General features: G+C 35.8%; 2 protein-coding genes across 6 annotated transcripts in view; one reads left to right on the forward strand and one right to left on the reverse strand.

Moving 5' to 3' along the window:
• The window catches only part of mms19 (MMS19 homolog, cytosolic iron-sulfur assembly component), a 31,286-nt gene extending 21,999 nt beyond the window's left edge, over positions 1-9,287 (reverse strand). The window contains exons 1-12 of the mRNA XM_081393562.1: positions 9,156-9,287; positions 7,797-7,845; positions 7,478-7,578; positions 6,492-6,577; positions 5,714-5,788; positions 4,826-4,895; positions 4,591-4,719; positions 4,407-4,468; positions 2,256-2,342; positions 2,002-2,076; positions 1,179-1,256; positions 63-201 (exon numbers count right to left, since the gene is read on the reverse strand). Coding sequence (XP_081249688.1) covers positions 63-201; positions 1,179-1,256; positions 2,002-2,076; positions 2,256-2,342; positions 4,407-4,468; positions 4,591-4,719; positions 4,826-4,895; positions 5,714-5,788; positions 6,492-6,577; positions 7,478-7,578; positions 7,797-7,845; positions 9,156-9,243 — 1,039 coding nt within the window. The 5' untranslated portion in view covers positions 9,244-9,287. The remainder of the gene's footprint in view (positions 1-62; positions 202-1,178; positions 1,257-2,001; positions 2,077-2,255; positions 2,343-4,406; positions 4,469-4,590; positions 4,720-4,825; positions 4,896-5,713; positions 5,789-6,491; positions 6,578-7,477; positions 7,579-7,796; positions 7,846-9,155) is intronic.
• A 794-nt stretch (positions 9,288-10,081) lies between these two features.
• ubtd1b (ubiquitin domain containing 1b) lies at positions 10,082-26,076 on the forward strand. Of its 5 annotated transcripts, none has more exons than XM_081393164.1 (4): positions 10,109-10,511; positions 10,627-10,732; positions 17,564-17,791; positions 21,527-26,076. In XM_081393164.1, exons 2-4 carry the CDS (start codon positions 10,666-10,668, stop codon positions 21,907-21,909), a joined length of 678 nt encoding a protein of 225 aa, XP_081249290.1. In that variant the 5' UTR covers positions 10,109-10,511; positions 10,627-10,665; the 3' UTR covers positions 21,910-26,076. The 5 variants fall into 5 exon arrangements, with proteins under 5 accessions (XP_081249288.1, XP_081249290.1, XP_081249289.1 ...); XM_081393163.1 differs by having other exon boundaries at positions 10,124-10,519; XM_081393165.1 differs by having other exon boundaries at positions 10,198-10,519; positions 10,615-10,732; positions 21,527-26,070.
• The last annotated feature ends 685 nt before the right edge of the window (positions 26,077-26,761 follow it).

Consider the following 26,761-nt stretch of genomic DNA (forward strand, 5'->3'; position numbering starts at 1 on the left):
ATTAAACCAGCGCGCTACTAAGAGAACATCCAGACTTGTGTGAATCCACCATTTGCAGATACCTTTGAGGACGAGGTTTAGAAACACCTGCAGGGAATCCTCCGAGTCTGAACTGAGCACAGAACGGGACAGACTGGACGTCAGCGCAGCGAGAGCCGACAGACCGGCGGACTCCACCCTCTCACTGGCCGTCTGGAACACCTGCACACAGGACACAAACTCAAACGTCACATACACTACACAGCTAAGATATCAAACGGTTTATGCCACGGACACCCAGATATAATGACCCCCTCCCTGAAATTAAAAAGACAGCAATATGCTTCAATATCCTGTGAAACCATTTATTTTCATCTGGAATACATAAGAAAATGTTTTTAATATTATCTGGGAAATACTATCTATCAAGTTGACACTATTACTGAAGGAAATACTGATAACATTCAATTTTATTTTTATGTATTTATTTGTTTATTTATTTAACAGGGACAATGCAGTCAAATATAGTTACAATACAAATCCTGCAACTGATGCGCAGCATATAGTTTATAGATTATGATTATTTTCAACTCCTAATTACTTAATTCATATATTAAGTAATTAATTATTATTATTTAACTAATTTATTATTATTACATTTATTTACTATTTTTTTACATCCACAAAACCCTAGTTTAAAAAACCCTGTGAAATACAGTGTCCCTAAGTGCTTGTATCCACGATTTGATTGAAGTGGAACAAAAAAATAATAATAGTATGTACATGTAATGGCTATTTTTAGCTACAGCAAGATAGAGCAACTCTTGAATGTATTGTATTTCAAGTAATAACTCACTTCTTAAGTGGAAGCATCTTTTTTTTAATTACTCACAGTATTCGACACTTGCACATTCAAGCTTTTCAAGCAATAAATCCATGTGATTTTTTTTCCTGCTTATCAAGCATATCACAGATCATATTTGATCTGAGCCACATGGGAGTAAATCAGAATTGGGTCCCTTTGCCCAAACCAGCCCTCGACCTGAAATTACTTTTCTGGACGCTTCAGCATTACACAAGTAATTTGAAGCTTGAAATCTTGGCATAAAGTGGTGGGAAATGTGTTGTACAGAGCAAACTAATATGAGAAAAGCACCTGTGAGTTCCTGCAACCATTGTTTTATGCCGTTCTCTCTTACCTCTCTCCGTATCGAGCTCCAAAGGCCCGGGAGGAATTCTGCCAGCTCTTTATGGCTGTATGTCAGACCACAGGCGGCCTAAAACAGAAGAATAGTGTGCAGTTTATTTATAGCACAGTAAACTAAGACATATTTTCTAGGTAACACTTTATTTCGATTGTCCACTTTAGACATTCTACTGACTTTAAGTAACTTTGCAAGTACAAGTGTCAACTTATTCTACAAGCCCTACCCATAACTTAATCTAATAATCCTCCAATGACAGTTAGTAGAATGTCTAATCTGGACTATCAAAATAAAGTGTAACCGTTTTTTTATTGTGTTCAGAAGATATTTTCAGTCAGAGCAACAGTAAAGCATTGTGCTAGCAATGCCAAAGTCATGGGTTCGATTCCCAGGCAATGCATGAACTGATTAAATGTGTAGCTTGAATACAATGCAAGTTGCTTTGGATAAAAGCATCTGTCAAATGCATACATGTAAGTGAAAGCTATATAACAGTGGTTCTCAAATGGTGGGTCAGATTTCTGCTGTCATCAGGGAAAAAAATAATGCTAAATGCAAATAATAAAACATCATATAATCATGCATAATGCTGTACTAGATTCAGATTGCTTATCTAAATAATAAAAGAGAATCTGAAAGTTAGTCAAACTAGGCAGACATGTCCTCTTTCTTGAAAATTATAATATAAAATTCAATTATTTTGTACAATAAGCAGATTTTTGGTACTGTGTTGGGTCATGATGACCAATGTAAAATCTCAATCCGAAAGCAGAATCAACAGTGAAGAATTATAATCCAGTGAGTGCAGAGTCTGTACCAGTGTCTGCAGGGAGTCCACTTTGGCACTCTGAACATCTGAGTCCAGCTTCTCAATGATCAATGGTAACAGAAACTGTCAAGGAAAGGATACAAAACACAATAAACAAACAAACAACACACACACACACACACACACACACACACACACACACACACACACACATTTTATTTGCACTATTTGCATCCAGTCAATTGATACACACAACCATTGAGTATAATGCCAAACAAAGGCTTATTGAGTTTAGGTCCTACCTCAGCAAACCGAGACGTCCCAGTGAGAACATTTCGTAGAGAAAGAATAAGATCTTCCTGTGTGATCCCATGAGGATCATTGGGTGGCTGAGAACAGACAGAGGAACAGTAATAGAAATTCAGTTTGACAAGTCTTAAAGAGTTTGTGCAATTGATAGTGTGTACTAGATCTGCACAGTTAATAGTTAAAGGGATACTTCACTGATTAGCATTAAGCTTTGTTTTAGTAGAAACCTGGTAGTATTTTCGAGTGACCGTGCTTCCCCCCCTCATGTCCCCCTGAGACGAGAGATTTCTGTATTGTGTGTCATTTATCGTCATCAGAGGCTTTTGTGTCCAGAGGCGAGAGACTCCAGCCAGTAGGAGGAGCTCGTCCCGCATGTCTTCAACCCGCCCACAGGGGGGATCTCACCATAAAACGCCGTCTTTTCAGTTTCAGTCGACTAGTAGCCTAGCTGTGTCATTTCTCCCGATACTGCCCTCTGTAACCGGTAGGCGTGGCTTGGGCGTGGCCTCGTAGGGCAGCGAAGCAAGTGCATTCTGGGAGTTGTTGTCTTTCATCCACATGAGCCAAAAATACATTTTCTGGCTTTTCTCAGTCTAGAAGGCACCAACTTCTACAATAATTTCACATTTCTACTACATAAATGACCCAATTTAAATACACATTCATCTTTCCAGCGGTGAAATATCCCTTTAAAGGTCCCGTTCTTCGTGATCCCATGTTTCAAACTTTAGTTAGTGTGTAATATTGTTGTTAGAGTATAAATAATATCTGTAAAATTATAAAGCTCAAAGTTCAATGCCAAGCGAGATATTTTATTTAACAGAAGTTGACTACAAAAAACGGCTGGATTGGACTACACCCCTCTACTTCCTTCATTAGTGACATCACCAGAACCGTGTTTTGACTAACCTCCGCCCACAGGAACACAGGCGTATTGATGGCGAACGACAGACGTGGTTGATGTTTATCTATTATCGGATACCGCAAAAGTTTAATTCGAAGTTGTTAGTTTGCTCTGTCCATTTCACCACGGACTGTTTTTCTAACCTGGGATAATATCAAGCAGGCTTCTCTCAGCGTTTCATACTGACGAAGGGCACAATTTCAACTATATTCCAGCAAGCAGTAAGTAGTGATTTACTATGGAAGTAGCGATCAACTTCACATCGTTTCTCTTAGTAGTAGGATGAAAATAATCTTACTTAAACTGTGATTAATATACAGAAAGCGATCAAAGAACAACCCCTTTCCAATCGCCCAAGCTGTTAATCACACAGCGCGAGTTTATCTGGACACTTGCCAAAACTCGTTATGAAATCAATGACGCTGTTACACTGCACAACGAATCTCTTACTGTATTTATATACCTCATGTTTGCATTGGTGAAATCATTAGTGAGTGCAGAAACTGCGTTGCAATGATAAGATCTTTTTTCACGCGATCAACAGACTGTCATCTGTTCAATGCTCATCACTGCAACCTTTTATGTGACTGAAATAGATCTAAATACTTAAAAAACTTCTCACGATTCGTTAATCCAGATAGCTGTAATAGTAAAAACGTATAATAGCTGTAATAGTAAAAGTTTTCCAGATAGTTCCACATGTAATGCCAGATATTTCATATGCAAGCATGTCAGCCAATCACAGCAGAGGGCGTTTACGCTGAAGTCTCACAGCAGACACGCCCCTTCAAACAGAGCGTTCAAACCAGGGATGAAATCAGGCTAGGAAATATGCCTTTTATTTCTAAATTATAACAATTTTTGATCTAAAAAACATACTAACATTATAAGGGCACCCCTGGAAACATTATAAAATAATAAAAATAATCCATGGAATGGGACCTTTAAAAGATTGTGATCTCGATTCAAACACCCACATGATTTAATTCCTAAATGACAGCGATTCGACTATATGAGTATTAAACCTTTGACAAGTAGCCTATGATCACAGTGAACATTCAGATCTGCGTTGGCGCTGAGCCAGAGAGAACAGGCGTTATGTATAGGTGTTATGTATAGGTCTTTTCAACCACACAGTATCATCATTTCAAATTATTAGTTACAAATATAAATGTTTTCAATTTTACTTTTTAAGTTAATGAAATTATAACGAGTAAACATGTTAGATCGAAGTACTTACAGGGCTAAAGTCTATGGGAAAATAACAGGACGTCACTTCAAAGAGTTCCTCTACAAATTTACCTGAAAAATCAAAAAAAAAAAAAAAGTGAGTAATCAAATAAATATCAGAAATGTCTATAAATATTAGATTATACTAATATTTGACAATACATTAATTGCCTGTAATTCCATTCTGCACTAACCGAGATCGTATCCCCTGTGAATGATGTTCCTGGCCACCTGGAACGCCAGCAGGAGGTTACGAGGATCTCGCTCTCCATCCACTGACTGCACAAATCCAAATGTAAAGTCTGCACCCAAACCTTTGAGCTCTGTGGAACAAGAGATATCTGAGCACTGTACACTGGTGCTGTTCCAGCTCTCATGAATACAGACAACGTACAGGCGTTAATATAAAGGGTGAGAAAGACACCGTACCTTCCTCTCTGGACTCCATTAGGCTGATGAGGATGTTGTAAACACATGATCGCTCCGCCAGCATCAAGGACTGTAGGAACAAGTTAGAAAAACAAAACCATGGTTTGTCGCTTTGTCTTTAAAAAGGATTTCTGTCTAGATACTTAAGAGCAATAAGGATGTCAATCGGCATTGATGCACTGAACATGTCAATGATTGAAATATGCCAATGACGTGAAATTACATATCATTTAACTTAACAGATAATACAATTTAAAGAATGATAATCAGTTATTGTTTTGTTTACCATTGTGTCCAAGAACATATTCATTTAAAACTTTAATAGTCTCTTTTGCGCACCAAGGCTGCATTTATTTGATCAAAAATACAGTAAAAACTGTAATACTGTCAAATATTATTACAACTTAAACTTAAATTGTAATATATTTTAAATATAATTTATCCCAGTGATCAAAGCTGTATTTTCAGCATCAGTACTCCAGTCTTCAGTGTCACATGATCCTTCAGAAATCATTCTAATATGATGATTTGCTGCTCAAGAAACATTTCTGATTATGATCAATGTTGAAAACTGTTGCAACTTTGTGGAAACTGATTAATTTTTTTACAAGATTGTTAAAGTTCAAAAGAACAAATAGAATCTTTTATGACATTATAAATGTTTTTACTAGCACTTTTGATCAATTTAATGCATCCTTGCTGAATAAAAGTATTAATAAAAATGTTTTTACTGATCCCAACATTTTGAACAATAGTGTAAATATATAATGTGGCAGAATCAGTGATAATCTGAACTACTAGCTGACTAGGCCAACTCCATGCACGTATTTACTGTTGAGTCGTGACATCTTCTGAGTGGAGTGTATTCATTCATAGTAAGATACTCACCTGAACATGAACATCCTGAAAGATGGACCTCAAAATGGACACAGCTGAACCAGGAGGCAGAACTGAACATTTCGTCTGAAAGGAACCAAAAATTAGATATATTACGGTGACCATGATTGATAAGCCACGTTTCCATTACCCTTCAAATTGCGCAAATTGAAAATACGCCCAATGGAAACACGTCAATTTCGCAAAAACTCCCATTTATCGCAAAAAACTTTTTACACTCGCATGAAGTGCTTTTTCAGGCACTTCGAAAAAGAAATGTTACGTAAAACTGCAATGGCAACAGTTTTTGCCCATTTACAGGTCACCTGACGTATGTTTGGACATAATACGAGTCAAGAGTTCTTTATTAAATTCATAAAAGAATTATAGGATTCTAAACCTCAAAGAAATGCCACAATTAAGACCTCGAAGCAGATCTGAGGGAGAAACACACAGAAACACCTCATATGTGCCGCTCTCAAGTATAAGGGTCTTTCCTTGCCATTAATGCTTGGATAACACACATACGTCTCCTTCCATTAATAATAATGGCCAATGCAGTGGCTGGGATTTACGTAAACCTACCAACGTCCGTCGACCTGATTTCTGGAATGACTCGCGAGAGGAAAAAACATCGGTTAATGGAAACGGCGTCATTTTGCAATCATTTTTTGTCGACATTTAGAAAAAAAAAAAGAAAAAAAAATTATATTGCAAATCTGTAATGGAAACGCGGCTTGTAGCAGATCATTGATAACATGCTCGTTTGATTGCAAAAGAACTGACTTACCAAAGCCTTGAGTCCCCGAAGAACATGCGGAGTGATCACATAGTGATCCTTCAGTCTGTTTTCATAGAAAGCTATCAGGACCTCCACTGCAAACAAAACATGTGTGTGAGATGCGTCACAGTCAAAGGTCATTTAGACCACCATGGACAACCCTCTCTACGGACACACTTAAGTTCATTTTTTATTTTACTCACCAGACTTTTTACAATGCAAGAACAATGCAAATGAAAAGATTCTACATATAACGTACATACAATATAAATGTAAAACACTATTAACGTCAAGCAAACAGTCTGTAATAAAATAAGAACAAATAGTCAAACTACAAGCATTAGCACAAATAAACAACAGAACAAAGATGCAAATTAAATAAATAGTGCTTTTCATATTTGTCAGGTCGATTAGGTGCAGAAATTAAATAAAGGAATTAAATGTAAAATAACAGCATAGTCTTCACTCTGTAGAAATTAAATCTAGATAAATCCTTATTAAAATTACAAAAGTTATTCAGTCAAGAGCATTGAGTGATTTTTGCAGCAAGTCTGTTGTTTGATTAAAATAAAAGTTTGTGCTTATGTAAAATATGTGTGCAGTGCACTGTGTATAATTATTTTGTATATACATATATATATATATATACACACACACACACACACACACACACATGGATGTATAGATTTAAAAAATATCTGCATATATATACTGTATATATTTTTTTATATATATATAAAAAAATACTTAAATATATACATTCATTTATGTGTATTTATACATAAAAAAATAATTGTACACAGTGCACACACATATATTATGTAAACACAAACTTTTATTTTGGATGCGATTAATCACGATTAATCGTTGCACAGCCCTAGTTGCATTTGTGAGTGATTAACTCACATTGCAGAGGGTTGATGATAGATTATCAACGCAGCGCTGGCTAAATTAATTAAAAGAAAAAACTATTGAAAAGGACATAAAACTCTCACCCTCCCTCTCAGAGAGACAGCTGTAGCATTCCTGCAGGACTTGAGACAGGAGCTGAACTCCTCTGCCACGCGTATGAGGCTGAGAGCTGGTCAGACTCAACCTGCATGGAGGATACGAAATTAATAAGGTGCACAATTGATTTCCAGCTGTCACAATCACCACTGTTGTCTAAAATCTACAGATAAAATATCAGGCATACATACAACCCTTAAATCAGCACTAATATTAAGTTGTACTTTCATTACAGTTTGAATACAGAGAAAGGCAGGAGGAGGGTGACACCACAAACTCAGTATAAACGTATAAAGTTTACTTTACCCCAATGCTTCAACCAGCTGGAGAACTGCGAACTGTCCAGTCTTGACACCTTAAAAGAGACATGAACTCATGTTTAACCCTGACATATGAAACAACAAGGTTTTATTGGATCCATAAACATTTTTTCAAAAATAAGTTTTATATCGCATTTGATAGATCAGGCTTTTATGGCTTGTATAGTGAGAATATGCAGGGGAAAACAGCACAATTCAGAGGTCCAAACTGAGCAACATTATGCAATTTGATGCAGATATATGGTAAAAAAAAAATGGGATGAAATGCTGATAGTTTGTAATTTAAATCAATGAGATTTTTATAACACAATACTTGCATAAAATGCATAAAAAAATCTCTGTCTCTCTCTCTATATATATATATCCTAATAATATGTCTCAGCAAGATGATATTTAAAAACTTAGTTTTATGATCAAAGCACTGTAGTTTTAAAACATATAATGCAATGCAATACAAAGATGATTGAAATGAACAAATAAATGTTTCTCAATCATCATATTTGATACTTGCATGATTTTTCTTAAAACGATGTATGGATATAATCAAATAAACACTTTAGTCCAGTAAGTGTTCATCTTGAAATATTACTAACAATATTAAAGTTATTCTTATGCTTATGTTATAAAAACCAGTAACACTATTTTAGTGTCCTTGTTACATATAAAATTTTGCATAATTACGTGCGACTAACCCTAACCCTATAGTAAGTAACGTTACATGTTGTTAATTAATATTTCTCAGTAACGTTACTTTAATATATTACACTGTAACAAAGACACCTAAAAATAAAGTGTAATCTGAAAATCATTAAAGATATCCACAGCAAAAAGACACAAGCTTTTTACTGTTATTCTAAAAGGCCTTTTACTTGCTAAAAAGTCTAAATTGTCAATAAGATGACATAAGGCATGCACGTTTTTGATCATATTGATAATTTAGAAGCCTTACAATTTCACGTATCAGATAGGAAAGGGTAGGCTTTAGAGTTAATGTACATAAATACAGTGAAGTAACACAGGGTCCACTGTCAGGTTCACACAGAGGGGCTCCGCTAGCAGACTAGCAAGGCAAGCATACAAGCCCTGAATAAAGAGAAACAACGCCATGGCAACTCCTGGTTTGGGGGTATTATCAAGCAGAAACACTGTGGAAATCTAACAAAGGTCTGATCTGTGTGTTCAGCCGCTGTCAGCAGCCACAGTGCGTGTGTGTGATACAGGATGTGGCGGTTAGCTCACGGCATTCATACACACACACGCGGCGTTCGCGTACAGCTTTAATTAAGGGTCAGCGCTTAAAGTGGCAAGAAACAGCAAACACGAGAGATGCCATTGAATTACCTACCTGAAGCGGTTTCTGCAGCCTTGCTATCAACCTGTCCAGACACGAATTCTTCCACTAAACCCAGGAGCAAACTGTTATCCGCGGCCATCCTGAAGACAAGAGCAGCCAGCAGCTTCAAACTCACAGTCTTCCGCGCATGCGCACAACCGCTGCAGCCACCGCGAACTCTCGTTTTTTGCATCTAGTTTTGTATTCTCATGTTTTAAATTGTTTCAAAGTACATTTTAAGATCAGTTATTGAAAGGTAATATATATGAGGATTATTCTTTTTTTTATAAAGATTAACTTTGTTAATAATTTTTTTCCTGAAAAAAAGGTTTTGAAAAAAAGGTAAAATAACATTAAAAATCTGTTTAAAGTTTAAAGTGTTTTAAAGTCAATCCAAAATGAGAGAGAAAAAGACAATTATAAAGAAAAATAAATGTTCAATATTCCGTGTGGAAAAGTCTTTGCTATAAAAGATTAGCAGTTTTTAGTATCTGATTAATTGGAAACATTTTCTTATATCACGAGAATACTGTACTCTGAAACATATGTGAGACTTTTGTAAAGTGCAGTCAGAGCTTTCCTAAAGTGGTGGAGATGCCAAACTCTGGGTTTGTATGGTATCATTCGTATCGTTCGGATCTATCTTAAAACATCGATACTTTCTCAAACTAATATTGTATGCATGGATCTCAAATAAAATATCCTTCGTGTTTTGGGAATACATATATTTGTGTTATTTCGTTTAGCAAAAAAAGTTTCGTAAGATCAGAACTATTTTTCCTTCTGCTACAAACACGAACAAACATGCTGAAAGTGAACACACTCACACAAGCACAGCACACAGTCAAACTGAGAGAGTCGTGATCGCTAGAGACAATTATAATGGCCTTTTTACACGTTTAAACCGGTTTAAAACGCTTGAGATCATGCAATTTTTTGAGTGGAGTTTGAAGGCTCCATCTAGAGGAGGGGCTCTGGTGGAGTCACGTGGTCAGAGCGCTTGCGCAGTGAAGCACCAGTAACGTGAACTAGTAGGAAACATCACTCAGTCAGTGGGGGGAAAGGTGCGAGACAAGCGAGAGATAAAGAGCTCAGGCAGGTTTGCGACGCATAAATGTTTTAATATGCCATAACGCGAGCACGAAATATTCAATAAAGCTCAAATGCTAGCTTTTTTTCAATTTAAACTGGACTTATGAGTTTAGGCAAAAGCTCGTGCTCTGGCTAGCTGCTGTAAGTTAGCTCGTGGGATAAAGCCAGAAATAACTAAACGCAAGTCTCGTGCCAGATAACTGATATTAGATCATCGCGAGACCCTCAGTCGTGTTCTGTTGAGTTTTGTTTCCGTTGTTTGGACTTCCCTTTGATGTACGTACGTAAGTTACTGTTGACACATCACCCATAGTAAACTGCAGTTCATTTGAGTTTTAGTACTGGTTTACGTTTGGCAATTCAAATGGTGATAAAGCAGGAGTGTATATAGGTGCCGTCTTGAGATGTGGCCTGCGTTTGTTTGACGATCATGGGAGGATGCGTGGGGCGCGAGCGCGCGGAGTCACGCGGATCGAGGACGCAGAGGAAACGTGGAGGTGAGACACACTGTTGCTTTAAGAAAACTGTTGCTTTAGACTCTGTGATTGTGATAACCTCTTTGCATGTTTGTTTCCGTGTTTGGCATTCTTGAAAAACATGCAAATATTAGGTGCATTTTGGGAGCCATCAGCAAAAAGTACCATGTTATTATCGTGGAAATACCCAACATGTGAACTAACCAGAGATGGTATGCCTAACGTTACACTGTATCAAACTACCATATGCTTGCCATTACTGTACCACAGTTTCTTTGCACACTTCCATGTGTCTCCAACAATCATATAAGACTCATTTAGATGATTGACTGGTGTTTACTTGTACTGCAGCTTTTCTTCATGTCAGTTTTGTTGATTCTGAAACTCCTTTTTTTGTAGATGTGACAATTCAGGCCCTTGGAAACATTGTCAGTTTTGATCATTATCTATTACTCCTCTCTGTTGTGTGTGTGTTTTTCCACCTGTGTGCATGTTGGAGCCGGAGTCTCGTCTCAGGGCATGTTCATGCATGTTTGCCCCGTTTGCCATGAGCTGAAGTAGATCATCATTTGGGACAGAAAGATTTTCTTTCCATCGCAGGAAATGTAGTCCAGTCATGACATCAGTGGCACGCGTTTGACTTCTATCAGTGAAAGTCTTGAGGACATTGACGTCTTGCTGCCAGTATCAGTGTATTGTAGGGTTATCTGTACTTCAGCAGGTTGTGTGTGTGTGTGTGTCTTGCTTTGAACAGGAGATAATATTTTCTTTTACACATGGGCGTTGTATATATTATGTGACCATTGCCTGCTAAAACAGGAAGACAATGGATTTCCTCCATCAAGAACATCTTTGCACTAGAGTAAAGTTTGAGAAGTTTATTAAATTACAGCAATTCATTCTCAAGCTTAATAATTAAACATCAGTCCTAAACAGTAAGGGAAAAAAGTCACTATAATAATGTACTAAATATATATAGTATACACACGTTATTATTACTGATTTAAACTATTGAATTTTTCTTCATTTTGAAATTCGTATTCTTTAGAGGAATTTGAGTTTTTCGTTCGTAAGAGTTATTGTTATTTATAAAGGTTTTAACTTTCAAACTTTGCGTAATATAAAAGGCATGAGCATATTAGACTGATTTGTGAGTGTTATTTTACTCAAAAGAATCAGTTCACAAGAGTTATTTGAGAATCTGACTACACAACTATTGTTATTTATTAACAGAGCAACGTTTAAAGTTCAAAACTTTTTAAAATTATTATTATTACTTATTTTAAAAGATTTGTACTTCTCAAACGTTGCTTAGTAAAAATATTATAATGCATATAAGTGTTTGTGAGGGTTTTTGACTCAAAAGAATCAGTTCATAAGAGTCATTTGTTTGAGAATCAGAGTTTTATGTGGTGTGTGTGTGTGTTTGATGTATGTTTTCTGCAAGAATGAAGATGCATGTTATTGTCTGTCTTGTATAATGTGACACACAGGAGTTCAGACTCCATGCTCACAGCAAACCAAAACCGAACGTCATAAAAATCATTTCCCCAGCACTAATAAAACAATGTAATCAGTTCTGAGGAAGAGCCACATTGTTTTATAATGCAGCGTGTGGAAAAGGGAACATCTCATGTTCCTGCTGTAACGACGGGAGGGGTCGAGAATCTGTCGCAGCTTGCGTTGGGGGTGTGTGTGTGTGTAACGAGAGAATTACAGGAGAAGAATGCAACTTTATGCGGCTCCTTACAGCTCTTGGCCTCAAGACACAAGACTCAAGATCATTTGACTAGAGCTTATATTAGGTGATGAACTTTGACCGTCGCATTCTGCGTTGCACACCCACATGGTGTCCTGTTGTTGTGGTGTAAGTCATTATCATAAAGTGAAATAAGCTGGTATATAAACAGTGCCCTGACGACTCAAGGCTCAACCTTTGATGTTTGAGTCGTTGACTAGATCACAAGTGTGTGTGAACCTATGAGACAAGCGCCTTCCTTCTCGTGCATATAGGACAAATTATTATTTATTCTTATTAAATTGTTTTAACAATTTGCAGACCAATTTTCAAGTGTGCACACTATCCTGACAAGTGACAAGTTTTCATGTAGAAAAAAATGAGAGATCAATCTTTAGTTCACGTGAACATTTAGAGTTCTTCACATTGGTTTCTTTTATTTGGCCAAACGTTGGATTGTAAACGGCCATTTGTCACTTTGAAAGGCCGGTTTAAACCTACTGTATCATATTTCAAAGGTGAATTTGTAATTTATCAACATGATCAAAACATTGCTGAATAACCTGTTGTTGACATGCCTTCATATCACATATTAATCTTTACTTATAAAGTACAGTACCAGTCAAAAGTTTGGAAACATTACTATTTTTAATGTTTTTGAAAGAAGTCTCTTATGCTCATCAAGCCTGCAGTTAAAAAAAAAAAAAAAAAAAAAACAGTAATATTATGAAATATTATTACAATTTAAAATAATGGTTCTCTTTTTTAATATACTTTAAAAATGTAATTTATTTTTGTGATGCAAAGCTGAATTTTCATCAGCAAGTACTCCAGTCTTTGGTGTCTTATGATCCTTCAGAAATCATTCTAATATGATGATTTATGATCAATGTTGGAAACAGTTGTGCTGCTTAATATTTTTTTTATAACCTGAGATACTTTTTTCAGGATTATTTGATGAATAAAAAGTTAAAAAGAACTGTATTTATTCAGAATAGAAATCTTTTGTAACAATATACACTACCGTTCAAAAGTTTGGGAACAATAACTTTTTTAAGAAATTAGTACTTTAATTCAACAAGGATGCGTTAAATTGATAAAAGGTGATGGTAACGATTTATATTGTTAGAAATGTTTTTATTTTGAATAAATGCTGTTTTTATGAATAAATGCTGTTAACGTTTTACTCATCAATGAACCCTGAAAAAAGTATTCCAAAAAAATATATTAAACAGCACAACTGTTTCCATCATTGATAATAACTGAGTATCAAATCATCATATTAGAATGATTTCTGAAGGATCATAAGACACCAAAGACTGGAGTACTTGCTGATGAAAATTCAGCTTTGCATCACAAAAATAAATTACATTTTAAAGTATATTAAAAAAGAGAACCATTATTTTAAATTGTAATAATATTTCATAATATTACTGTTTTTTTTTTTTTTTTTTTAACTGCAGGCTTGATGAGCATAAGAGACTTCTTTCAAAAACATTAAAAATAGTAATGTTTCCAAACTTTTGACTGGTACTGTACATGCAAGAATAAATTTGATTTTGTCTCTAATAATCACTTGCTGGACTGAAGCAACATCGGTCTTAGGAAAAATGAAGATATTAGGCTTTCAAGGAAAGTTTATGTCTCTCAATCATCATTGCATTGCGTTTTAAAATTGCAGAGCTTTGATCATAAGACTCAGCATTTAAATATCAGCTTACTACTTAGGCATATTATTGAGAGTGATAACTGATTTAATAATTTTTTTTTACATGCATTTTTATGTAATTGGTGTGTTATACTGTTATAAAGTTCTCATTGATTTTACATTACAAGCAATCAGAATTTAATTTCTTCCATAATAATATCAGCATCTGCACAGATTTGTGCTCAGTTTGGGTCTCCGAATATGAGTTTGAGCTTCATATTCTCACTATATCATGCTATATGAGCCATAAAAGCCTGATGTATCAAATATGATAAAAAATTTTGGGGAATATGCACATATGCAAACAATTGTCTTTTTGCTTGAAGGTTTTATAAACTCTGCCATTTCAGAATTTAGATTTCATAAGTCAGTTTAGAGGACCAGATACTTGAATACTGTAATACTTGAATCCTATGAAGTAGGGCTGCACAATATATTGAAATATCGCAAATGTATATATTGCGATATGTATATCGCAACGGCTTGCAATAACTGGGGTCATGAGCAAAAGACAGAGAAAATCACTCACTGCTCTTGGCTGAATAACGTCTGTAGCTTTAATAAGAATCAGGATATATATTTAATTCATACAGTGAGTGAAGACTAAGCAGTGTTTTATTTACATTTGATTATTCAGATTCTGTTGTTAAATAAACCTAATGTAGGATAACCTGAACCCTGTGTTTTACATTGATGTTAAAATAACACTTCTTATACCACAGTAAAACACTGATGTTCACTTTCAGAAGCTGTAGTGATTTTTTTTTAGTCACAAAAATAATGTGAAAGAATTTTAAATATATTTTAAAGATAATTTAAGTTTATTTTACACACTTTAAGCATTATCGTATCGCATATCACATTATTTAATGAGTTATCACATTTTTCTTCAATATCGTGCAGCCCTACTATGAAGTCCTAAAAGTTGTTGATATTCGTTCACTCCTTCCACCATTGTACTGTCAATGAAGCATTCTGGGTGGAACGGCGCTGTAAATCACACAGTGTGTCCTGTTCATTTGTAATTACACCTAAGCTGGCCATGCTATAAATAATGTGTTTGGATGATGTCCTTTAGATACTTGGCCATGGTCAGAGACTCGGAGCTGAATCGATGGGAAAGCACTGAATCACACATGTCCACCCTCCTCCTATCTCACCATCAGCCTGAACTTCCCTTTTTTCTATAGCAGGTTTATTATTAGAGGTGTTTGCTAAGGCAAGCATCATTATTGCTTAATCGTATGGAGTAACAGGAAGATTCTCCTAACAGTGATTTCCTGTAGAAGAGCAGCCAAATTGCTACTAAATCTTCTAAACATTACTTACTTGTCTTTGCATTCTCATTCTTATGCTAGCTGTAGCCTTACAAATATAGTTTTCTTGGTTGCTTTCTCGAGACCTTTATAAATAAGTTTAGGCTGATATATCTGCCAATATTTAGCATTTCTTAATTATCGGCATTAGCCGATATATATATATATATATATATATATATATATATATATATATATATATATATATATATATATATATATATATATATATATATATATATCAAAAAAAAAAAAAAAAAAAAAAAAAAAAATATATATATATATATATATATATATATATATATATATATATATATATATATATATATATATATATATATATATATATATATATATATATATATATATATATATATATATAATTTTTTTTTTTTTTTTTTTTTTTTTTTTTTTGATTGGTTGAAGCAGTCAGAATCCCGTCTGTTGTGGTTTATTGTTTTCAGGACGCTTCTCGATAATTCAGACTTCATCAGATATTTAAAGTAAAGCTAAATTTGTAGGGATGCACTGATATGATAATTCTTTATATTTGAAAGCCGATAACCGATATATTGGCCAATAAATCTAAACCCAAATTTTCATATAGTTTTTGAGACTAATTACTAAAGTCTCACCATTAAAAGCCACGTCCAAAGCATTTGTATAATCAAAAGCACCAACGTAAATCAAAACTATACAGTATAGTAGCCTAGTTTTAACCAGTGTAAGAATTTAATTTTAATTTTACACTACTGTGGCCAACTTTCCTTATCAAAAATTGCCTTATAAATAAATAAAACAAAGCCTATATAAGGCAAATCAGTCACTGGACAACATCTCTCCTTATCCGCTATCTAGTAATATCATTACTAATATCAGTCCTAATCACCAGTGTGTTGGGCTCAACATATCATTGTTGACTCGAAACAAGAGCTGTATTTGACCAGATAACTTCAGGGTCATGGAGGGGGTGTTTAGAGTTTGGCTGTTGCCCTCAGGGTTGTTGTGAGATGTGAACTGGATAGATGAAGGCTGAATTGATCTGTCATTTGCACACAAACAATCATAAATGCACAACCTTTGCTCAGTCATGTGTATATGAGTGAGTATAGTGCACTTCTGCTTTTGTTTTCAGACTGAAGTCACTGTACTCCACAATCATGTGTTATATTGATGCTAATTAATGGTTGATTTATGTATCTCTAAATCGTGTGTGTATGTGTATATATAATGTGTGTGTGTGTGTGTGTGTGTGTGTGTGTGTGTGTGTGTGTGTATATATAAATGTGTATGTATATGTATATATTTTGTGTGTGTGTGTGTGTGTATATATATATATATGTATATATGTATATATATATGTATATATATATATATATATATATATATATATATATGTATATATGTATGTCTATGTGTGTGTGTTTATATGCACACAATATCAACTTTAAGAATCAAAGTAGAAATGGCACATTTCATCACCTATACAAAAATATTATAATAAAAAGAAATGCATAAATAATATACACATATACATACACTATCATTCAAATGTTTGGGATCTGTAATATTTCTACCCCAAATGTTTGAACGTTAGTGTATGCATGTGCATGTATTTTTTATTGATATTTTTTCTAGTCATTTGTGATGAAATATGCTCTTTTTTTCTTTTTCTTTTTCTACATTCTTGATCTTGTGTAAAAATGTTCCTTCTAAGTTTAATTTTCCGTTACACTATAATCATTTGAATGCACTACATGTCAATTCTTGTTTATTAGACTATTACTTTTACATTCCACTCAGTTCTCTGTTTGTTGCCCCGTTGAAAGCATCAGAGAAAGTACTGATGGAAAATACAAATGGAAAGTCTTTGTCGACCTTCATATGTGATGTCATGAAACTAACCTCATCATAATTCACTGGAATAGTAAAATTCTGGCCCAGTGGTCAAAAAATACCGTCGTCTTTTTGATCATCAGCTACTCAGTCTTTCTCCAGCAACCTTCTGCTAAGCCATTGTTCCAGGAAATGTTGTATAGCCTACACTTCTCTCACATTAGTGTTAATTCACACATCATCTGTGTCTCCAGGTCGTAACGAGCCGCTGAAGAAAGACAAGCTGAAGTGGAAGAGCGATTACCCAATGACGGAGGGGCAGCTGCGCAGCAAGAGAGATGAGTTCTGGGACACGGCTCCGGCGTTTGAGGGCCGCAAGGAGATCTGGGACGCCCTGAAAGCTGCCGCTGTGGCTCTGGAGTGTAGCGATCACGAGCTGGCTCAGGCTATAGTGGACGGAGCCAACATCACGTTACCACACGGTGAGAGTCCTCACACTGATTGGCTGTGATGAAACCAGCTTTGTGTGTGACTTGCTGTTTTTTTTTTCTGGAACAGAAATGGGAGAAATTTGGATGAATGTTCATGCTGCTCTTTTCCATAAATCAAAAAGCAGTGATGTCGTGCTGCCAAGCTTGAAGTACAAAAAAAGCAAAAAAATACAAAATAACGAGGGAGTGTACGGTGTATGTTGCATTTTATTTTTACATTCAGAAATAATGGCAAAATACAGGTAAATAAAAAATTAAGGGGAACTAAGTATTTTAGTTCCCCTCACACCACAAAAAGTCCTTCAAATTTAAAGTTATATAAAATAAATGATAGTTGCATTCATTATAAGCATAGTTTATTATAACTAATTGACGTTTAGTATGAATATGTTAGCCTTATTGTTATCTATAAGCTAGTGTGCTCCAAAACCATGGCAAAATTCACATTTAGAAGATATAAGCATTCAAAACTTACAGTCTGCCAATATGGATCAGTGATTTTGATGACATCAGATTTTCTGTCCAATCAAATGCTCTCTAGAATCTGAAGTTCTGCTTCATGGCTTAATCCACGTACCTCTCGTTTGGCGCAAATCCAAATGTTTAATTTAACGCTTGGTTGCTATACTATTATTTATGTTAACAAAGCTTTGTACTTAACTCGTGTCCCGATATGGAAAACACTAACTTGTACATGCACAAGTTTCCTTGGAATGTAAATTGCACGTTTCGGATGATTAAAAAAGTGGAAAAAACTTGCTATGTTGCGACTGGTCAAATGACACACAAGATCCAATTCTGTTTGGCATAAGGGTTTTCACAAGTTTGATTATTTTCTAAAAAATTTAGATTTCATTTATTAATATTCATATTTTTAATCTAATAATTTATTTGTTTCTATCAAATAACTATATATATCTGTTTTATCTTCACACCCTGACCCTTGTTTTCTTTACTGGCCCAGAAGTTTTCACCGTAATGAAGAAGAATTTATTAACATAATGTGTGGTTACACTTTATTTTAAGGTGTCATTGTTACAGTGTAATTATATATTTAAAGGAACACGCTGACTTTTTGGGACTTTAGCTTATTCACCGTATCCCCCAGAGTTAGATAAGTAGCTCTGCTACTTCTGCGGAGTGATTTACTCCAACTCTGAGCGAACTCTCTGCTCCTCACCACAGGGCTTCTCAGGCGCTGCGAGCAAATCACTCCGCAGAAGTAGCAGTGCTTCGCCTTCTGAGAATATAGTTCCCAGTATGTGTACGGTTAGAAGATGGCCGTGTCTCATGTGACCTTGTTATTTGTACACACTGTGACTATACAAATCACAACATGTAAATAGGAAAATGTTGGCGTTACTTTGTCACTTATGGCGCTTTTCCACTACACAGTACCAGCTCGCCTCGCCTCGACTTTGTTTGGTTTTCCACTGTGTAAAAGTAGTACCTGTACCTGCTTCCAGGTACTTTTTTTCGTACCACCTCCGGCGAGGTTCTGAGCGAGCTGAGGCGATACTAAAATGTGACGTGAAAACATGGCAGACTGCTGATTGGTCAGAGAGAATCGTCACTATTCACTGCGTCATCATTGCACGCACCAGACGGAGTATCCTGAATAAAAAACAGCAAAAACAAAAACATCCAAAAACAGCATACACTCGATTTCCTCCATTGTCCTGTGTGTGTGGGTAGCGGGTGTGTCTCGCGTAGAAGATTAAGTCACGGCAGTTTCCTGCGGCGTCGCTATGATGACCAGGTACTATTGTGGAGGTACTATCTGCAATGGAAAACGGAGCGAAAAGCGAGCCGAGTCGAGTTGAGCTGGTACTGGTAATGGAGAAGTGCCATTATGGGGAGCAGTATGCTAGCTGGAGCCGTTTACCTCCAGTCTTTGTGCTAAGCTAGGCTAGCAGTGTGTGCGTCAGACAGAGTTACGGCACACACGGAGATGAGAAAGGGTATGTATGGACTTATCTAACTCTGGAGGATATGGTGAATAAGATAAAGCCCCAAAAAGTCGTGTTCCTTTAACAGGGGTGCAAACAGCGCGCTTTTCGGCGCCTCCCGCTTTTTTCACGTCAGTTTGGGTGACTTGTGTGAATCGTGCAGATCCGAAGAGTTTTTTTTTAAGAGGGGGGTGGGGGGTTGTTTGAGAGGGTCTGATTATAATTTAAGCAACAGTAATTCTGGATTGCGTCCACCAACAAGTAAATAGGAAATAAGCGAATCAGAACACTGCGCGCCAAACCAGCAGTATGTGCGCAAGCGTGAACCACTAGTGTTTCTGTCTCACTCTGGATCTGCCGCTGCATCACATTTCTCTCTGCGTGGCGTGGAGTGTCCGTTTTTATGTCGGCTCTCATGTTAACTGGTTAGAGCTTGTGTTAGAGCACAATGCCTGCGTGACACACACACACACTTCTCGAGCCGCGCCGAAACCGCGTGCTAGAAATAGAACCGCAACCGACGCCTATTTTTCACGCGACACGCAAGAGTGTTGGAAGTTTTCAGACAAAATAGAAGGCGCAAATACATATTAATAAATTACATTTTGATGCTTGAAAGTCTCTCGGTTTTGACAAATGCATATATAATTGTAATTTAAAAAATAGGCCTAATTATCGATTTTCAAATATTGCCCCTGTCAGTAGGCCTACAGAACGAAATATTCTGTAGCCTATTTTGCCGTCAATACTGCCGACATTGTCTTTGCTGTATCAGGCTATATATTATGTTTAACATCCAAATGTAGATGGTCTGTCGGCTCACAGAGCCATGCAGTCGCAGACAGCACGTGAAGTTCGTGAACACCGAATTCCCTTTTCTTTCTTATCTATTTGTGTTTGAACAGACATGTGCACGAAAAAATAAGCCAGTCCGTCTCAACGAGTTTCCCCGTAAACGCAGTCAAAATAAAACGGATGCGTGTCATTACCGGTATTAGATACGTGCATTCGTCTTAAAGGGACAGCACCCAATATACCTGCAGCTGTTTGTGTCACCAAAGTTAATCAAACAACAAAAGAGAAAGAGAAAAATCACGTTTTGTCAAAAGATAAACTGTATTAATACTTAATACAGTTAATTTACCTGAAAAACATAAAGCACTGCTTTATTTCTCGTGTATTTGTGTTTTATTGTATTTATATATGCTTGTATTTTGTTTATTAGTTTCTATGCAGATGCACTAGGCCTACCCTACACAATTACCCCAATCATCCTAGAATTATTAATTCTTTACAAAAAGAGCTATTCAAATCATTAGGTGAAATTGTTTTCATAAGTAGCAGTAAAGCAAGAAGAAGAAGTGCAAGATAGTTTTTCTAAATTTCATTTGACTCTATGTGCCTATAGGGGTGGGTTGGGGATGGTGGCAATGTAGTATCTGGATATTTGCAGCGGGACGAGGGCTTCGATTACCTCTCTCTTTTTTGACCATACATGTGTTTGCACCCCTGCTTTAAGTACTGATTAATATTAAGCAACTAAATGTACTTACTATAGGGTTAGGGTAGGATTAGGGTTTGGTTGAGGGTTAGTTGCATGTAATTATGCATAATTTGTTATTATTACTATGGTAAGTACATGTAACATATGTAACAAGGACACTGTAAAATAAAGTGTTTGTGCAAATGATGACACACATCATCCCTCATTGTTAGATCAGTAGCACGCTTCACCCCTCATCACTGACGGTTGTTTATATTCTTTCAATCCCTCTAGGATCCCTGACCGAGTGTTACGATGAACTCGGAAACCGTTACCAGCTCCCGGTTTATTGCCTGGCCCCGCCTGTCAATCTGATATCAGAAAGAGGTGAGGAAGACGTGTCGGATAACCCTGAGCCCCAGACGGCACAGAAGAAAGAGTTCCAGCTGAAGGTTCGGCTCTCCACCGGCAAAGACCTGCGCCTGAACGCCAGCATGACCGACTCCATCGGCCTGCTGAAGAAGCAACTGCAGGCTCAGGAGGACATTGACCTGGCCCACCAGCGCTGGTTCTTCTCTGGGAAACTCCTGACAGACAAGACCCGCCTGCAGGACACCAAGATCCAGAAGGACTTTGTCATCCAGGTCATCGTGAACCAACTGACACCAAACCAGTGAAGCGCGACTGCAAAGAGATTAAGGACCAAAAACCCCGGCAGCTAAAAGAACGTAAAACGTTGAATCGAGCAACTTGATCTTGCCGGAGTTTCGTCTTCAAACCGAGCATCTGGAGAAACAAATAAACTATTATAAACGGATTATGAGTTATGATTTGGAAATAAACCAACCTAACGGATTGCATCTCTGCTAACTTCAGCAGAAGTGCCAAAATGAATTTAACAGCGAGTCCCTTGACTATGCAGTACCAACATGATCCTCTGAAAGCGATCTCCCTTTGTAAGATAATCGAACTTGAGCTTCATTTTGCACACTTTGAGTATCTTAGAATAGTTGTGCCTTGAAAGAAGAGTAGATGAAGAGTTATTTTGCTTACGAGGCATGTTTCAGTGCGGCCACACACACACACACACACACATGCTTTGTATTTTCTGACTTGACGTCTTTGAGCACAACCCAGTACTTTCTATGCAATCTTAAAACAGTTTCAGACTGATATCATTATATAGCTAATCCACATTTCGGACACGTTCGCTAGAGGCCAGTGACGCTCAAAAGGCTCACTGTGTAAATCTAGCGCACAGAGACACATTAAACTGACAGTGATGCTCTACATCTTCATCTCCTGGCACTGCACAGTCTCCATGCCCTGTAGATTACAGATCGTCTTGTAGAGGAATACGATACGGGAAGATTGGACACACTATCACTTTAATGGCTGACTGACTTCTTCTTTTATAGAGATGTTATGCTGTAAGCGCTCAGGCTGCAATCAGAGAATATTGCTACTATTTTGAGAGATTATATTATATACTATTTCAATCTTTAACCTGCTTTTTTTTTTTTTTTTTGCTTATCGTAAGACTTTTTACTGATTCTTAACCCTTTATCAGTGGCATTACAAGCATTGCTTTAAGATTTCAAGTAACAAAGGTTATCTGCATTAGGCCTGCACGAACATTCATCCATTTTAGGTTTCAAAACGTTTCTTTTAGTAAAGGTCTTCTGCTCCTGGTTATAACACCATGTGACACTGCGTGCCGCACACCGGTTAGAAACAGCTCATTACCTCAGCGACAACTGTTCCTCATTAGCACTGGCGTGTTCGTTATACGTCTCTCTTCTATCACGCCATTCCTTCTGCTCTGGGTTACTTTGTCTTCTGTTGTTGTTGTTGTTTTAAAGATACACACTGGTGTATATTAGCCTTCATGCATGAGTTAAATCACATTAAGTTATCATTGGAAATAGCAGATTCTTTCCCCCTCCAAATTGCGGCATTTTGCATTTGAGGAATATTCCAGGTTAACTACAAGTTAAGCTTTTCCAGCTTTTACTGTACAGTAAACTCACTTGCAATGCAAGTCTATGTGGCGTTTTCTTTGGTAATCGACAATATGCAGTAGCTTAAAGGGTATTTATGTATGTGTGTGTATTCCGTCATTTACTCACTCTTATGTTCTACACCTGTATGACTGACTGACTTCTGTGACACAAAAGAAGATCTTTTGCTGAATGTTGGTCACATAAGGCTTTTTCTTTTTTTTTTTGAGAATTCAGGCAAAAAGTTTGGTTTGTCATCTCAATTTTGACTTAATATGCTATCATTTTTATTATCTCATATTTGTCAAAATTGAGTCATAAGTTGACATTTTTGTCAATGTAAAATTTTGACTGATAATCTAGCTTTTTAACTCAATTATGACGTGAAACATAACTCTATTTGAATTAATGACATCTAAATTTCGACTTAGTATGCGATAATTTTTACTATCTCATAATTGTCAAAATCGAAGAATTCTCAATTTGGATTAATAATTTAGCTTTTTATCTCAGTTATGACATGTGAATCAACTCAATTATTTGACTTATCACATCTAAATTTCGACTTAGTATGCCATAATTTTTACTATCTCATATTTGTCCAAATTGAATCGTAAGTTGACATTTTTGTCAGATCTCTTAATTTTGACTGATAACTTAGCTTTTTATCTCAACTATGACATGAAAGACATAACATCTAAATTATTTGACTTGACATCTCCAATTTGACTTAATATGCTATAATTTTTACTATCTCATAATTGTCAAAATGAAGTCATAAATTGAAATTTTTGTCAGAATTCTCAATTTTGACTGATAATTTAGATTATATCAATTATCACACGTGAAACTCAATTATTTGACTAATGACATCTAAATTTTGACTCTTTTCATAATTTCACCTTTTTGTCATAATTTACTTTTTATCTCATCATAAATTATATTTAGAATTTGTTGTTGTTGTTCCATAAAATGAAAGTTCCCATGTTGTTTTGGACCCTTTTGACTGTCATTATATGAACAAAAAACATTATGAATATATCTTTTGTGTTTTGCCGAACACAGTAAGTCGCAGGTTTGGAACACGAGGGTGAGTAAAAGATGAAACTTTTCATTATTTTGGGTAAACCAAGCTGGAATATTCCCAGAAGTCTTTTTCAGCGTAAAGCACATAACCTTTTGGGAACAACGGGGCATCATTCAGGACGAGGAGTCACTCAGTACCTCAGTCATAATTTATGTGCGTCATTGATTTACATGCTCTGATAAGAAAGAAACTGTACTCAGTGATGTTGTGTACAACTCCAATCCCGCATACTTTGCTAGTTTTCCCCAGGTTGGGAGCTGTGTGACCTCTGGCTGTCTGAAGGAGAGTTCATTCCTCCTGGCCTTCGTCAGCACAATCTGAAACCCTTATGCTGTGACAACATGTGCTGATGCTGCTAATGATAGAGACCTTGATATTTATTCTCTCATTGGCATTCGTTTCGGAATAAAAACAGTGCTCTATTTTTGCTAGTAATATTCAAAACATTTAATGGAAATAGGCAAAGTAAGAATATAATTAAAATGTTTATAGTGACAGTACTGGTGTAGCCTAAGTCTGTATGTTGTGTTCATCAATATGTTTTACATGTGTGCTGATTATGATCATAATGGTTCATTTATGATCATTTTTATTGAAGAGGGACATTGCTATTCTTTTTTTTCTAGGCGACACAATTCTCCTGCGTTCATACGGGCAATGTTTCAGTAGGTGTTTTCTTCATGCATTGTTTGAATGGATGTATAATGTGTCTCATGACGTGAAGTTTCCAGATTTGACTGAGGAAGCCATACTGTACATGTGGATCTTTTTCGCCCCACTGTGTTGGGACGGTTTCAGGAGACTCACTTTGGACGTTTGTCTTTCAAATCGTAGATTGCAAGAAGCCATTCCGCTTTACTCAAGCCTGCTGTGAGTATGGAAGACCGTTTCTGCCACATAAAAAATGCTTAGGTTAATAATAATTATATGAAAACATAAGTCAACTTTGTGAATATTAAATCATAATTCTGAGATGAGTCAAAATTGAGATTAGAACATAATTCTGAGATATGTCATTAAGAAAAGTCATAATTGTCATGAGTAGCTCATAATTTAAACTTTTTCATAATTTTGCTTTTTATCTCATAATTACGACTTTTGTCAGATTTGACCATTTTGATTTCATAATTATGTCTTTTTATTATTTTGATTCTCATAATTTGTACGGTTTGTCATAATTGCGTTTTTTTGTCAATTTCAAAGGTTTTGACAATTGACTTTAATCTCATAATTTTGACTTTATCTCAATTATGTTGAAGTATCTCATAATTGGGAGATTTTAATGTCATTATTATGACTGTAATATGTATGATCTTTGTCAATTTGGACTTTTTCTCATAATTATGACGAAGTATCTCACAATTGGGAGATTTTAATGTTATTATTATGACTATCTCATATTTAAGATCTTTGTCAATTTTGACTTTCTCATAATTGTAGCGAATTATCTCATAATTAGGAGTTTAATGTTATTACTATGACTTTATCTCATAATTGTGATTTTTATTCTTATGTGGCAGAAACATGCTTACATGTGTGCGTGTCCCAATTGCAAAATACAAGAACTTTCATAAACCTTTAAAAGGAATTCATGTAAATTTCTTCATAGATTAATATCTGTATATTAAGAGATAAAATGTGTGAAATTCTTATACTTAAATGTGCTTACGGCCTGTTTCACAAAAGTTATGTATAATTTACATGGTAATCTGTTTTTCAGATGTTTAATTGTCAATTAAAATGACAGCTGTGAAAGCAAACAGATGTTTGTCCATAAACTGCTAATCATTTCATCATGTTCTCAGATCAGTTTCAAGTGTTTTTATGAGCTTGCGACTAGTTAGTCAGACCTTAACTGTAATAAAGCAAGTGTTGTTATCATTTTTAAGTCAGCAGAAAAGCTGAACTGTGTGCGGGCGGGAATGTTGATGTGTTTAAAGCGCCATGTTTTATACCTCTCACTGGTTACATTTCAAGAATGTATAGGTTATGAATTTTAATACCATCTCATGTGCCGATACATGTTCAGCAATCTGTTTTAAAGTAGATTCTGATTGGCTGTCAATGTTGTTCATCAGCTGAAAAAAAAAATGTCTGATTGTGATTCCACTGATATTGCCATTATCGTTATTGCTGTTGTGTGATCTTTGCTACTCATAGAATTAGAACGATTATTAAAACTTTATCATTATAGTTGCTTATCTCTGGACCTCCTCGAATTTATTAACTATAATATACTGTAGTAAGAAAAAAGGTTTGAAAAACTTTTATACTACTTTCAAAAACACTTTAATAACTTTAAAATATTTTTTACAAATATTAAGCATAATATCCAATCTTAAATTGAGTATAAAATTATTAAATGAGATTATTAACTGTGGTGTGGGCTTCCATATTCTTATTAAATTAGAATGATTATTAAAACGTTATGTATCTGTGTGT

The sequence above is a fragment of the Scardinius erythrophthalmus genome, assembly GCF_964197995.2.
Source record: "Scardinius erythrophthalmus genome assembly, chromosome: 18".
NCBI classification, from domain to species: domain Eukaryota; kingdom Metazoa; phylum Chordata; class Actinopteri; order Cypriniformes; family Leuciscidae; genus Scardinius; species Scardinius erythrophthalmus.

What these genes read in the sequence shown, in the direction of transcription:
- ubtd1b (XM_081393162.1), top strand. Translation starts at nt 10,666, where the DNA reads ATGGGAGGATGCGTGGGGCGCGAGCGCGCGGAGTCACGCGGATCGAGG. An exon ending in GACGCAGAGGAAACGTGGAG is followed by an intron (nt 10,733 to 17,563) that starts GTGAGACACACT and finishes CTGTGTCTCCAG; the next exon opens with GTCGTAACGAGCCGCTGAAG. An exon ending in CAACATCACGTTACCACACG is followed by an intron (nt 17,792 to 21,526) that starts GTGAGAGTCCTC and finishes CAATCCCTCTAG; the next exon opens with GATCCCTGACCGAGTGTTAC.